This window comes from Mustelus asterias, chromosome 7 (assembly GCF_964213995.1).
Source record: "Mustelus asterias chromosome 7, sMusAst1.hap1.1, whole genome shotgun sequence".
In the NCBI taxonomy this organism is placed as follows: domain Eukaryota; kingdom Metazoa; phylum Chordata; class Chondrichthyes; order Carcharhiniformes; family Triakidae; genus Mustelus; species Mustelus asterias.
In genome coordinates this window covers 20,979,789-20,995,898 of record NC_135807.1, presented here as the reverse complement: position 1 = coordinate 20,995,898, position 16,110 = coordinate 20,979,789, and the positions used below count along the sequence as shown (strand labels likewise).

Below are 16,110 nucleotides of genomic sequence, written 5' to 3'. Positions count from 1 at the left end.
CAGCATACCATACGCCTTCTTAACCACCTCCTCCACCTGCGGGGCCAATTTTAGAGTCCTATGGACCTGGACCCCAAGGTCCTTCTGATCCTCCACAGTACTAAGAGTCTTTCCCTTTATATTGTACTCCTTCATCCCATTTGACCTGCCAAAATGGACCACTACGCATTTATCTGGGTTGACGTCCATCTGCCACTTCTCTGCCCAGTCTTGCATCCTATCTATGTCCCTCTGTAACTTCTGACATCCCTCCAGACTATCCACAACAAGGGTCCCAGAACAGATCCTTGGGGCACACCACTGGTGATCGACCTCCATTTAGAAAAAGACCCATCTATACCCACTCTCTGCCTCCTTTGGGCGAGCCAGTTCTGGATCCACAGGGCAGCAGCCCCTTGGATCCCATGCCCTCTCACTTTTTCTAGAAGCCTTGCATGTGGGACCTTATCGAACGCCTTGCTAAAATCCATATAAACCACATCTACCGCTTTCCCTTCGTCAATGTGTTCAGTCACATTTTCAAAGAACTCCACCAGGCTTCTAAGGCACGATCTGCCTTTGACAAAGCTATGCTGAGTATTCTTGAGCATACTAAACCTCTCTAAATGCTCATAAATCTTGTCCCTCAGGATCTTCTCCATCAGCTTACCAACCACTGAGGTTAGACTCACCGGTCGGTAATTTCCTGGCCAACCCTATTCCCCTGTCTTGAAAATAGGAACCACATCCGCAATCCTCCGGCACCTCTCCCGTCTCCATCGACGACGCAAAGATCATCGCCAGAGGCTCTGCAATCTCTTCCCTCGTCTCCCACAGTAACCTGGGGTACATCCCATCCGGACCCGGTGACTTATCTATCTTGATGCCATTCAAAGATTCCAGCACAACCTCTTTCTTAAAGTCCACATACTCAATCTTTTTAGGCCACCGCAAGCCCACAGTACATCCACCCAGGTCCTTCTCCTCTGTGAAAATCTACAACATGTTCAAAAAAATCATCAGCCCTATACAGCTTGCTCTATCGAATGGTGGAGCATGCATGATTTACCAATCCAATACCTTAACTATTCTCAGGGGAAACCAGACTTGGATCTAAAGTCAGAACAACAAAAAAAAATCATACTCTTGTAAATAGTTGAAGCCCAAGCATTGATCTTGGCTGGACTCCACGAGTTATACTCGACCATTCTGAAATTGATCTGTCTATCCCTAATTTATTTTCTATTCATTAACCAATCTTCAGTCCATGCTAGTATATTACCTCACAATCCCATAAAGTCAAACTTTATGCCCCAAATCCCGTGCAACAACCTTCTGTTTAGTATCTCAGTATATTTTGAATTTTGTAAGATTTACGAAATTCATTGGCTCACCCTTTATCCATCCTGCTACCTACAACCTCAAATAACTAAATCGATTTGTCACAACAACTTTCCTTTTATAAAACTGTGCCAACTTGCATCATCATATTGGGTCCGAACTTCCACGGAATGGCAAAGAGAGTCGGATTACCACTCCACTCCTAGTTATTTAGCTGGAAATCCAGCCAATTCTTCCTTGCCCAACCTTCTAACTCATGCCGTGAAAACGGTGTAGGGCAACTACTGAGGCCTTCAGTTGAAAGCTGCAGAATCAGAGGCAAGGAAGCCATGACCCCTTTTTATGGCCAGGAGGCCAGTACTATAGTTACCCAGAAGTTAGAAGTGGTTTTAATTCTTCTTAACTTTTCCTGGTTAGTTATTACTGTAGGACAGTTGGAAGCATTCATTGTTTGCAATTTAATCGTATTATTGGATGGGTTTCAATTGCCAGAAAATTGCCCAATGTAAGCTTTAACCTCCCAGGCAAACCTTATCTGGCTACTTCTGTTACATGTTACGCACGACCCCACCCCCCCTCCCCCCACACTCAACACCCCCATTCCCACAATTTCCTCTACCATGAAGTCACAAAATATCTACTTGACATCACTGCCATTTCCTTATTCCCCATTGTAATTTCTCTTGACTTTGCCTAAAAAAAAAACCTATTCTCACTAATCTCATTTTAACACTCATAAAAGCATTTGCAATCGGTTCAGATATTTCTTACTAGCTTAATCTCATTCAATCTTCTCTCTCGATCAATCTTTTGGTCTTCCTTTGCTGATTTCCAAAACTGTCCCAATCCTCAAGATTACTACACTTCTTGGCAACATTGTAAGCTTTTCCTTTTAATCTAATTACTTCCCTAACTTCTCTATTAAGCCATGGCTGTACCACACCTCCAACTCTGTTTTTAATCCGCAGGGGATTGTCTATTCATTGAGAATTATTATTTATTTAAAAAGTTGTCATTGCTCACCTTCCATTATGTTTCTAAACCTGATTTCCCAATCTACCTCAGCTAGAACATAGAACAGTACAGCGCAGAACAGGCCCTTCGGCCCACGATGTTGTGCCGAGCTTTATCTGAAACCAAGATCAAGCTATCCCACACCCTATCATCCTGGTGTGCTCCATGTGCCTATCCAATAACCGCTTAAATGTTCCTAAAGTGTCTGACTCCACTATCACTGCAGGCAGTCCATTCCACACCCCAACCACTCTCTGCGTAAAGAACCTACCTCTGATATCCTTCCTGTATCTCCCACCACGAACCCTATAGTTATGCCCCCTTGTAATAGCTCCATCCACCCGAGGAAATAGTCTTTGAACGTTCACTCTATCTATCCCCTTCATCATTTTATAAACCTCTATTAAGTCTCCCCTCAGCCTCCTCCGCTCCAGAGAGAACAGCCCCAGCTCCCTCAACCTTTCCTCATAAGACCTACCCTCCAAACCAGGCAGCATCCTGGTAAATCTCCTCTGCACTCTTTCCAGCGCTTCCACATCCTTCTTATAGTGAGGCGACCAGAACTGCACACAATATTCCAAATGTGGTCTCACCAAGGTCCTGTACAGTTGCAGCATAACCCCACGGCTCTTAAACTCCAACCCCTGTTAATAAAAGCTAACACACTATAGGCCTTCTTCACAGCTCTATCCACTTGAGTGGCAACCTTTAGAGATCTGTGGATATGAACCCCAAGATCTCTCTGTTCCTCCACAGTCTTCAGAACCCTACCTTTGACCCTGTAATCCACATTTAAATTAGTCCTACCAAAATGAATCACCTTACATTTATCAGGGTTAAACTCCATTTGCCATTTTTCAGCCCAGCTTTGCATCCTATCTATGTCTCTTTGCAGCCTACAACAGCCCTCCACCTCATCCACTACTCCACCAATCTTGGTGTCATCAGCAAATTTACTGATCCACCCTTCAGCCCCCTCCTCTAAGTCATTAATAAAAATCACAAAGAGCAGAGGACCAAGCATTGATCCCTGTGGCACTCCGCTAGCAACCTGCCTCCAATCCGAAAATTTTCCATCGACCACCACCCTCTGTCTTCGATCAGACAGCCAGTTACCTATCCAATCGGCCAACTTTCCCTCTATCCCACACCTCCTCACTTTCATCATAAGCCGACCATGGGGGACCTTATCAAACGCCTTACTAAAATCCATGTATATGACATCAACTGCCCTACCTTCATCAACACACTTAGTTACCTCCTCAAAAAATTCTATCAAATTTGTGAGGCACGACTTGCCCTTCACGAATTCGTGCTGACTATCCCGAATTAATCCACATCTTTCTAAATGGTCGTAAATCCCATCCCTAAGGACCTTTTCCATCAATTTACCAACCACCGAAGTAAGACTAACTGGTCTATAATTACCAGGGTCATTTCTATTCCCTTTCTTAAACAGAGGAACAACATTCGCCATTCTCCAGTCTTCTGGCACCATCCCCGTGGACAGCGAGGACCCAAAGATCAAAGCCAAAGGCTCTGCAATCTCATCCCTTGCCTCCCAAAGAATCCTAGGATACATTTCATCAGGCCCAGGGGACTTATCGACCTTCAGTTTATTCAAAACTGCCAGGACATCCTCCCTCCGAACATCTATTTCCTCCAACCTATTAGCCTGTAACACCTTCTCTTCCTCAAAAACATGGCCCCTCTCCTTGGTGAACACTGAAGAAAAGTATTCATTCATCACCTCGCCTATCTCCACTGACTCCATACACAAGTTCCCACTACTGTCCTTGACCGGCCCTAACCTCACCCTGGTCATTCTTTTATTCCTCACATAAGAGTAAAAAGCCTTGGGGTTTTCCTTGATCCGACCCGCCAAGGACTTCTCGTGTCCCCTCCTAGCTCTCCTAAGCCCCTTTTTCAGTTCATTCCTTGCTAACTTGTAACCCTCAATCGAGCCATCTGAACCTTGCTTCCTCAGCTAACTCAGCTAACCTCAGTGATTGGTAAGCTGATGGAGAAGATCCTGAGGGACAAAATTTATGAGCATTTAAAGAGGTTTAGTATGCTCAAGAATACTCAGCATGGCTTTGTCAAAGGCAGATCGTGCCTTGCGAGCCTGGTGGAGTACTTTGAAAATGTGACTAAACACATTGACGAAGGGAAAGCGGTAGATGTGGTTTATATGGATTGCACAGAACTGGCTTGCACAAAGGAGGCAGAGAGTGGGTATAGATGGGTCTTTTTCTAATTGGAGGTCGGTCACCAGTGGTGTGCCCCAGGGATCTGTTCTGGGACCCTTGCTGTTTGTCATTTTCATAAATGACCTGGATGAGGAAGTGGAGGGATGGGTTGGTAAGTTTGCCGACGACACGAAGGTTGGTGGGGTTGTGGATAGTCTGGAGGGATGTCAGAAGTTACAGAGGGACATAGATAGGATGCAAGACTGGGCGGAGAAGTGGCAGATGGACTTCAACCCAGATAAATGCATAGTGGTCCATTTTGGCAGGTCAAATGGGATGAAGGAGTACAATATAAAGGGAAAGACTCTTAGTACGGTAGAGGATCAGAAGGACCTTGGGGTACGGGTCCGTGGGACTCTAAAATCGGCCCCGCAGGTGGAGGAAGTGGTTAAGAAGGTGTATGGTGTGCTGGCCTTTATCAATCGAGGGATTGAGTTTAGGAGTCCGGGGATAATGATGCAGCTATATATGACCCTCGTCAGACCCCACTTGGAGTACTGTGCTCAGCTCTGGTCGCCTCATTACAGGATGTGGAAAGGATTGAAAGGGTGCAGAGGAGATTTACAAGGATGTTGCCTGGATTGAGTGGCATGCCTTATGAGGATAGGCTGAGGGAGCTCGGTCTTTTCTCCTTGGAGAGACGTAGGATGAGAGGAGACCTAATAGAGGTATATAAGATGTTGAGAGGCATAGATCGGGTGGACTCTCAGAGGCTTTTTCCCAGGGTGGAAATGTCTGCTACAAGAGGACACAGGTTTAAGGTGCTGGGGGGTAGGTACAGAGGAAATGTTAGGGGGAAGTTTTTCACACAGAGGGTGGTGGGCGAGTGGAATCGGCTGCCGTCAGTGGTGGTGGAGGCAAACTCAATAGGGTCTTTTAAGAGACTCCTGGATAAGTACATGGGACTTAGTAGGATGGAGGGTTATAGGTAGGCCTAAAAAGGTAGGGATATGTTCGGCACAACTTGTGGGGTCGAAGGGCCTGTTTTGTGCTGTAGTTTTCTATGTTTCTAATTCACCTCTCATACCTCCATAACTGGGCTCTGCTTAAATTTTAAGATGTGGAGATGCCGGCGTTGGACTGGGGTGAACACAGTAAGAGTTTTAACAACACCAGGTTAAAGTCCAACAGGTTTATTTGGTAGCAAACACCATTAGCTTTCGGAGTGCTGCTTCTTCGTCAGATGGAGTGGAAATGTGCTCTCAAACAGGGCACAGAGACACAAAAATCAAGTTACAGAATACTGATTAGAATGCGAATCCCTACAGCCAGCCAGATCTTATATCTTTAAGGTATCTTTAAGATCTGGCTGGCTGTAGGGATTCGCATTCTAATCAGTATTCTGTAACTTGATTTTTGTGTCTCTGTGCCCTGTTTGAAAGCACATTTCCACTCCATCTGACAAAGGAGCAGCGCTCCGAAAGCTAATGGTGTTTGCTACCAAATAAACCTGTTGGACTTTAACCTGGTGTTGTTAAAACTCTTACTAAATTTTAAGAGCCAAGTTTCCGATCAAACTATTGTGGTCACTCTTCCCACGCAATCCTTTACCACTGAATTACTAATTAAGCCTTTGTCATTACACAACACTCAATCTAAAGTTGCCACACCCCCAATTTGTTTCTCAACATATTGAATAATAATAAATAAATAATAAATCAACACAAAATAGAATCTAGATTGTTAAATTCTTACCATTAAGTGGAAACTAATGTTATTCTCTCCAGTAGAGGAAATGTTATTGCTAAGATTAATGAATGGCATTTTCACAATGACAATGAGAGGGTTGGTTCTACTAAAGTCCAAGTTTGAAATGAAACTATTTGGAAAAGTAAATGGGATTAGAACTCTTCCTGAAAAACATTTTGTCATATATTCCAGGCCACACATTATTCCTTCAGATTTACAACATATATAGGTCCTTCATCAGGTTTATACCACCTGATTTTCAGCCATTAAATCCATATCTATTCGGAATCTAGATAGATCACTTTGTCTTGATATTTCTCTTCCAGCCTACAAGCAACACACCCACCTCCACTATCCCCAGCACCATCAACACTTGTGCTCAGTGTTCATTTCTCCCTCTTGTCAAATGAGACACTTTTCATGAAATTATTAAAATTGAGTACAGCTGAAATCTATTTTGTAATTTCAGATTTTTACTTAACAATTTTAATCCAAAGACAGCTAAAGCACCAGTTCATTTTTGACAAAAGCACTGGTAAACTTTCAACTATTGTTAAGTTGAGTTTTGTGTGACCATGTAACCAACATCCCAACTTAATTAATCAAAGCCTCCAGCTCCCAGATAGCAACTGAGGCGCAATTCAGATTCTTGCGCTTTAGACTGCTTTCCTAAAAAAATTGGAATGTATTTATTTGACACACATTAAACAAAGGGAGACGGAGAGGATGAGTGAGAAATCAAAATCGATAGGTAAAATGTAAAACCAGGTAGGATGTAAAACAGGATGTTAATCCAGTCCACTCAGTTTCATGCTGAATGACTAAGATTACAATCGTACTAAAACCATAACCTCAAACCCTTTTCCAGCTTTCCACTGATATGTTAGTTTTCGGATGTAGACTCCAATTGACATCCAATCCAACAGATAGGCAAAATTCTCTAGTAGATGGAGGATAATTTGCATTGTCTCAAACTAATCTCGTATGCAAGAAGCATAATTGTAAGACACATGTTATTCCAGTAACTTTATCTTGAGTAACATCCTGAATAGATTTTTTTTCCTGGGAGTTAATGTCCAGGGAACTTAAATTAAATTCATAGCAATATCACAACATAAACTACCCCAAAATAGGCGCAAACATTAGGCTCACAGTTGGATAATCCAGATAGGTTTCCAAATCTGACGATGGAAAGCAAAAACCATGAGATCCTTAAAACCTGTAACTTTTAAATAAGTGGCCATGCTCAAGCATCCATTAATCTTAACTGGAGAGTTCCTGGTTAATTGAATTATGGAATCTACTTGAATCCCAAGGATAGCCAATACTTGAGTTTATAGTCACTTAGTTAGGATACCAAAAAGCAGGGAACTTCAATTCACTGCATTTTTTATCATGTGAAAAACATATGAACAAGAGACATACTTATGAAAAATGCATCACTAACCGATCGTTAGGGCATCAAACAGCCGAAGGATGGTGTCAACGTCCTTCACAATTCCAGATTCCTGGATTCGTTTCATAAAATCTTCTTTGTGCATGTGCGTTTTAGGCAGCTGAAAGGTTTTGACATGCTCATCAGGTGCAATCACATCACCTTCTTTCTCTAACATTATGCTAATAAGTCGCTTTAGTTCTGATTTCCGACTTGCATGTTTGCGTTGATCTGGAGGCATTGCACCAATCACTTTTTTTACAAGTTCTTTGGGGAAAACGTCACGATCCGTCTTGTAAAGGTTCTGGAAGTCCAAAAGTGCCTCCTGAAACTTATCCTGCATCAAGTAAGCCAATCCACGGAGATAGTAATATCTTGCCAATAGGCTTGAACTTTCTGGTCCTGTGGAATTTATGGCCTTGCTCAGCAAGTTGGTGGAATCTGTATACCATGCAATGACACTGGAATAAGTAAGTGGGCAGCGAAACTCTGGCAGCTTGAATCTTCTTATTGATTTTGTGTTTCTTTTTAAAGCTGAAAGAAATACATGTTAAATTGACCAGAAGTCATTTGATATGAAATCTATTAAGCATTTCTAGCTAATTGCATCTAATTTTACAATGCATTTGCTGATCATTTGTACGCCCAAAATCTTTAATTGAAAATTACTCTAATCTTAGAAAATTGCTTTCATTTCATTTAAACTATAATTTGAGATTCTATGATGGACACATACCTTAAATGCAGTGGTCATATGAGGCAAATACACTTTTGGAGGTATGCTTAAACATTATCAATGTATAGTATTAGCATTTTGCAGTATGATAACATAGCTCTCAGAAAAGATAGTCGATGAAAAGTCTCTTCCATTGGCTGCCTTTAGGATCCTAAACATTTTCTAAATAATAAACAAATAAGGATGCCCATCATCAAGCAAAAAAAGTGTGCCCCTTTTAGAGAAAGTTTGAACAGTGCCAATCAAGGTTTGACCCCACAGCCAACCTATTTAAGCATTAACTGGGGATAGGATCGCCAACTATGATTAGATATATTTCTGGAGGTTTCATCACATGACTTGCCTCTAAACTTCAGCCATTGGTCAGCCAATACATCCAGCCTGTTGAGTATGGTGTTCTTATGCCATTGGAAAGCAAAAAGACTCATTACCCAACTGGATGATACTTGACCATCAAACAAACAGCATTCCCCCACCCAATTTCAATACTTTTGTAGCTGGTAAAGAGAAATGTTCAAAGGAAATGACAAGGAAACCCAAATACTTCTGAATGTCCTCATGATTCTTCTCCAGGATTGTACACAGCAGTGTCCTGGAGATTGTTCTTCAATTCCACCAGAGACACCAGATCAATCCTGGATGGATGGCAACCCAAACTAGGTAGGTCACTCAGAAGTCCAAGGATGAGTCGATAGGAAAACATAAAAATATCACATTGACGCAGTTGGGATACTATAAGGTTTAGGTTTAGGCACTTTCCAACAATGTAGCTGGGTCAAAATCCTAGAATTCCCTCCCTCGGGCATACCTACACCTCGGAGACTGCAGCGGTTCAAGAAGGCAGCTCACCACCACCTTCTGAAGGGTAACTAGGGATGGGCAAGCGATGCCCATATCCCATAAATGAATTTTTTTAAATGTTAGCGTAGAGGGAACGTTATTCTATTTGTCTGTTGGAGACAATCTTGGGGACTTGTCAGGGTGGATACTGAAAGAATGTTTTCATTTGTAGAGAGACTAAAACTTGAGGACAGTTTTAAAACAAGACGTCTCCCATTTAAGATTGGGATGAGAAGATTATTTTTCCCCACAGAGAATCATTGGAACTCTCTACTCCAGAGATAGGGTCAATTAATATTTTTAAGACAGAGATAAATGGATTAGTGATTAATTAACAAGGTAGCAAAGATTATCAGGGGTAGGCATAATGTAGAGTTGAGGCCACAATCAGGTCTGCCATGATCTCATTGGATGGCAAAAAAAGGCTCGAGGTGTTGAATGGCTCACCGGGCTGCAGGGTGGTCAGACGCCATTTCGCGAGGGTGCCCTGATCTCAGTGCACTGGGAAAACCTTTGCCTCCCCGGCACGGACATCGGGGCCCCCACCTCATCGGTGACATGTTCCCCCACCCCGTCACCGGCATTGGTGCCCTCCCGATGGGTCCCCTGCCTGACCCCCATCATGGCCCCCTTCATGTGCCACTGGTCTCAGGCCCCACCTCCCCCTCAGGCCCCAGCCAGGACACAGCAGCCTGCTTGAGTAGCACCCCATCCAGCACCTTCGATATTCATTCCTCCACCACTGTCACAGAATGGCAGCAGTGTATACCATCTACAAGATTCACTGCAGCAACTCACCAAGACTACTTGGACAGCACTTTCCAAATTCATGAACCCCACTAGAATGGCAAGCGCAGCAAATGCATGGGAACATCATCACTTTCAACTTCCCTTCCAAACCACACATCATCCTAACTTGGAACTATATCTCTATTCATTCAATGTCGCTGGGTCAAATCTTGGAACTCCCTTTCCAACAGCATGGCAAGCGTACCTACACAACATGGACTGAAGCTGTTCAAGACAGAAACTTACCACTAGCTTTTCAAGAGCAATTAGGGATGGGAAATAAATTCTGGCCTAGCCAACAATGCCCCCATTCCACAAACAAATTTTTTTTAAAGTATCAGTTTGCTGAATGGATATCCTGCACACTTGGTAAAGTTGTTTGAATTTATTAATCTGGGGGAAAAGCAAAATACCCTTCTGTTAATACTAAATTATCTTTGTTAATAGTAAAGAGCAAATGAATGGGTGCATTGCCATTAAATTGCAAGGGATTCTTCATTGCAATCTACAGCAAAACTGTGCTCTGCTGATTAAATCACACCAGGCAAGACTGTTCTCTTCCTGTTGGGGAGCACTTCAGCGGTCACGGGCATTCGGCTTCTGATATTCGGGTAAGCGTTCTCCAAGGCAGCCTTCACGACACACGACGGCGCAGAGTCGCTGAGCAGAAACTGATAGCCAAGTTCCGCACACACGAGGACGGCCTAAACCGGGATATTGGGTTCATGTCACACTATCTGGAATCCCCACAGCTTGCCTGGACTTGCAGAATCTCACTGGCTGTCTTGTCTGGAGACAATACACATCTGTTTAACCTGTCTTAATGTTCTCTCCACTCACATTGTTTGTACCTTTAAGACTTGATTAGGTGTAAGTATTCGCATTCCAACCATTATTCTGTAAATTGAGTTTGTGTCTTTATATGCCCTGTTTGTGAACAGAATTCCCACTCACCTGAAGAAGGAGCTTAAGGCTCCGAAAGCTTGTGGCTTTTGCTACCAAATAAACCTGTTGGACTTTAACCTGGTGTTGTTAAACTTCTTACTGTGATTAAATCACACACCATAGATAACTGGTTTAAGATTGGGAACCTAAATCAATGCTGCTATCCATCAATTCACAATGCAATAACCAATACACTTTGCTTTTACTACAGTCTACTACTCCTACACCCTCTCAAGCAAAAGGAGTGACAGCCTGTGTCACACAGGGTATGTTTGTAGTCACTTTTGGAACTAGCTCCAAGTGTCAGAGAAAGATAGAATGCTCCAATACTGCAAAACTGGCATCCAAGAAGCCATATAAAAATATACACAAATAGGATAGCCAGGTTTAAATGCCTGTCAAGGCAGAAGCTTAAACCTAAGCACTAAATAGAATCTCAAGGTACCAGTTTTAAAAAAGACAACAGTTAAGATTAAATTATTATAGAAGCATAAATGGGAATCGATTAAAAGAAAGAAAATCAATTATGTAGTCGAACAGTGAATTTTTGTAAACAAAATATTACTTTAAAATGAAGTTCTACCAATAGGCCTTACTATCATTCTCAAGCTTGTTCATCCTCATATACAAGTGGTCAATCGGAAAATCATGCAAGATATCCACTGGCAGATTTGGCATGCTTGCAGCAAGTCGTTTAACCATTAAGAAGTCAGAAGAACGTTCCTTCCTCAGAGCCATTTCTTCCATCGTGGGCCTTCTTGGGCTATCTAGCATCTTCATCCTAGAATGTTATCAATCAATAAGCTTATAATAAACAAGTCAGTATGCTACTAAAAATAACAAAAGTGGAATAACTTATCTTTCCTCTGAGGCAAGGCAAACAGATTTTAACAAATCAGAATATATGACATAGTGATTCATCTGATTACTGAGTTCTGAAGTAATGGAACGCAGGAAGTAATTTTGAAGATTGTTCCAAAAAAAAACCCACCAACATCCAGTATGCTTTGAAATTGCCCAAAGGACTTTGACAAGTGACTTCATACAACAGAAAAAACTGATCAAGAAAATGAAAGAGTGATCAAACAAGGCACAAGTCATCATCCGTATCTTGGGTCACCAATATGCTGTACCCGATAGTGAAAGAGCAGGGTGCCAGCTCACATTTGCACATTTAATTTAGGTGCTCAGCTGTTGCAACGGACAGATATGACGCTTTCTCACAGGCAAGACAAAAAGTTGAGTCTGTGTACTAACTTGGCAAATATGCAGCTAGATTTTTGCACAATGACATTGGCAAAAACAAAGCAACAGCTAGTAAGATGCGGCCAAAGGGAAATATGGCATGGGGAATCAAAAACAGATCAAAACTGGGCTCACAAAATTAAACTGTTGAACATGCAGTTTATGTTGAATGTTCAGATATCTTTCCAGACTCCAGGCGATTAAATTATCAATGATTTTAACAGGTTAAAGATATGTACAAAGGTGGGCACTGATAAAGAGATATAAACTATTTTGATAACAGTCTGGATGCCTCCCTGTTTACCAGACCCTTCAATACTTGAACTACTCTTGCAGTGATGATGTGGCTCACAGTTCTTGAACATGCTGCCACCTGCCAAATCTGTGCCATCTTTCCCACAATCAGGTTTTGATCCCTCCAATCAAGTCTCCATCCCTCCCACAGTTCTAACATGGCTCTCAGAGTCACAAATGACATCCTATGTGAAAATACTAATTTCCTCCCCATCCTTCTTGGCCTGTCTGCAAGCTTTAACTCAGTTGACCATATCATCCACCTCCAACACTTCTCCATTGTCCAAATGGCTTGGCTTGCACTTCATTCTTATCTATTCCATCATAACTGGAGAATCACCTGCAATGACTTATTTTCCCACGCCCACACCGTTAACATAGGTGCCCACCAAGGATCCATCCATAGCCCCTTCCTATTTTGCATCTCCATCCTGCTCCTCCATGACATGATCCAAAAATACATCAGTTTCTGCATATACAGTAATGATACCTAGCACTAGCTAAACACATCCCTTGACCATGAGTGGATGAGCAGAAATATTAGTCCCCTTCACAAATTTTGTACCTTAGCCACAGACTTTCTCCCTGTCACTGGCAACTGTCTGAACCTGAATCAAATTGCCCACAACCTTGGTGTCAAATTTTGTTCAATATTGCACCTGTGAATTATCTTGGGGCATATTACCTTGTAGGTATTATATAAATACAAGCTGTTGTTATAGCTGAACAAGAAAAATGTTTAAACTAGGCCAAGTATCTTCAAGACTGTACTCATTCTTAAGACAGAACACCTGCTGAAACTACACTTTGAACTTCAGGAGGTCAGTAAGCGCAAAGATTAACCTCACCCCAATAAACTCAAATTTATCCTGCTTCAGTCTAAATGCTAAAGGAGAAAATAGGCAGGCAATAGCTAATCACAAATCATACGCAATCAATTCATGGCTCAACCCATTTTCTGATAAAGCAATGAAATAAGAAGTACTTGCAAATCACAGTAGTGCTGCACTGCTAAAATGAAGTAAATTAAAGTAAACACAAAATACAAATAAATTAAGATTCAAGTATTCATGTCACTGCTGAAAGACAGCTTTATACTCTTCTGTGGCCTTCTGCACTCCACTGATCTCTCTCAGCTCAAGACAAAAGTGATGGACTTTGATTTATCGTGTAGGATTCTACTGTACTGAACCACATGATTGTGTTCTAAATGCTGATTGAATTATTAGGTTTTCTGTGGCACTTATATCATGGGGTATTGAACATTAATAGAAAGATATCCATTGCGTTAGAAATTTACTAGGGCTAGCATTCCAAATCATGTGTATTATTCACAGAAAAATGGTAATTGCTACTCTTAGTTAAAAACATTGCAACTTACAAAAACGTTACACGCGTTACTGGAAGGGAAAAGAGTAAGATGAAAATAGAGATTTTTTTTTCTGAAACAGCTCAAGATAAATTACCATGCAAGATTAGTTTCTGTCACACTATAAAGAAAATGATTTTTTTTTAAATCAGCAAAATCACTTAAAGAAGTGGAACTCATTACTCACAACAGTAAGAATTTCATGCTTATCCTAGCAGCAGAATAGACTGCTGGCAATTTTAAAACTACAAAGCATCTTTAATTGCCATAATAGACACTCAGCATGTTGCAAATACAGTACACTATTTCAGAAGAAATGAAATTATTTTACAACCATCATCGCAGAGATGCTAAATTCCCATCATCAGCAATGCGGCAATGGATATGTTCCAAACATTGGCCAAGAAATTGCCACATAAAGGGAGAAGAAAACAAAGCCAATTGTATTATTGGCAACAACTCCGAGGAAACAGTTCAGAAAATCAACTGAAGGAGCATAAACTTGAAATGCAATTATTCTGTAGTAACCAATTCTTAATTTAGAAGCAGGGAAAAATGAAGAAACAAAATATACATGTCCTCAAATAAATTGCATAGCACGTTTGGGCAGCTTAGAGTGGCTCATTCTCTTCCAGTGCTGTTAAGCTCCTGTTATGATCACAGCTGATGTTACTGCTGAACAAGTCAGATATCAGAATGAAACCAGGTTTGATAGTTCCAAACTTTTTTTTTAAGAGCTAAGCCACTGATCAAATTCACAGGAGCCTGCTAATGAATTTTTAACATAAAAAATAAAATATTTATTAAACAAGAAAAATGAACTATATTACATTAGGGAAAGACCTTGACATAAATGTCATTACTATCACTAATTGGGCAGGAGGTATCATCTGAATGACATAACTCACACCTGGATGAAATACTTCATTCTGCTATCTGGCAGAAAATTACAAAACCTGTATAAATAACAGTTGTGATTAAAATTCTGTTCAGGGCTCTCTGGATGGAAACTCAACACTCTGCCGCAAGAACCACCAGAATATTCCTAGATTAGTTTCAATTTAACAGTTAACTTAGGATTTACTTTAACAGTCCACAATTTACTGCATAATCGTTTTGGAGGAACTGCAGTTTCTAAAACAATGTCCTTTCAGAATTTACCTGTCTTTTTCAGAGTAAATGCGGAGTTCCATGCAGCCGAAAGCATCCATCTTTCTGCTCAAACGAGCTTTAAGGAAAGAATGGAAGATATAGGTCTCCAATACCTAGAATTTGTAACAATAAAATCATCTTTATTGTGTGCATCTTAAGGAATAGCATATCTAGTTCTAAGATAAAGCTAGAGCCAGAATGGAAAATAGTGAAATTCCAGATTTAAAAACACAAGACCAGTTATCATCCAGCATCCTACCTCATCACTTTTCATTGTTCAGTAACTCTTCCATGTCAAACTATATTTTGCTTTAAATAAAGATGAAAGGAGCATATGACATGAAATGAGAGCCTCAACAAAAATATGGGAAATTTATGATCCGAGAAAGTTAAACAAAAAGTAGTGTTTCTTCTATTCCTTTTTGAATGCTAGAGTCAGGAATTACTATACCAGGCCTTAAGCTTCTTTAAAGCTTGATCCCATCCATCATCATTTCATTATACAAGGACATCATCCCCTGTGTAACATTACATTCAAGTTTTTGTTTCCTCAACATAATCATTTCCACAGATTTTCTTCCATGTTTTTGCACTAACAACCTGGTTTGCATTAAGTGGGTCCATGTTCATTTCATGTCCCTTCATTAACTTAAAATACTATAAGTTCATATCCTCACTATATTCTTGTTTATTTCAAACAGTATCAAAAAGAATCATTCTTGTAGAGTGTAGAACTTTTTTAAATTTCAAATATTTTGAATAATAGTACAGAAAATCTATTCCTACAAAGAAATTGCGAAACATAACCTAAACTGTCTAATAAAAATAAGTAGAGGAAAGAATGTGAGGACATGCTGTAAAATAAACTGGACTGAAGGCGTGAAGAGTAACAGAAAGAGAATGTAGATTTTAAATATCTGAGCACAAAGCACAAAACCTTGGTTAGGCCACACAGTTAGGAATACTGTATGCAGTTTTCAGCACACATTATAAAAAGCACCTTGCCGCAACTGGAAAGGTGTAATGCAGATTC

At 40.9% G+C, this 16,110-nt stretch overlaps 1 protein-coding gene across 3 annotated transcripts in view; it reads right to left on the bottom strand.

Moving 5' to 3' along the window:
• Positions 1 to 16,110, bottom strand: part of dennd3a (DENN/MADD domain containing 3a) — a 141,911-nt gene that overhangs the window by 44,584 nt on the left and 81,217 nt on the right. For all 3 annotated transcript variants that reach the window (XM_078215749.1, XM_078215750.1, XM_078215751.1), the window contains 3 exons: positions 15,087 to 15,190; positions 11,614 to 11,798; positions 7,720 to 8,241 (listed from right to left, as the gene is read on the bottom strand). In XM_078215749.1, the coding sequence (XP_078071875.1) occupies positions 7,720 to 8,241; positions 11,614 to 11,798; positions 15,087 to 15,190 (811 nt within the window). The remainder of the gene's footprint in view (positions 1 to 7,719; positions 8,242 to 11,613; positions 11,799 to 15,086; positions 15,191 to 16,110) is intronic.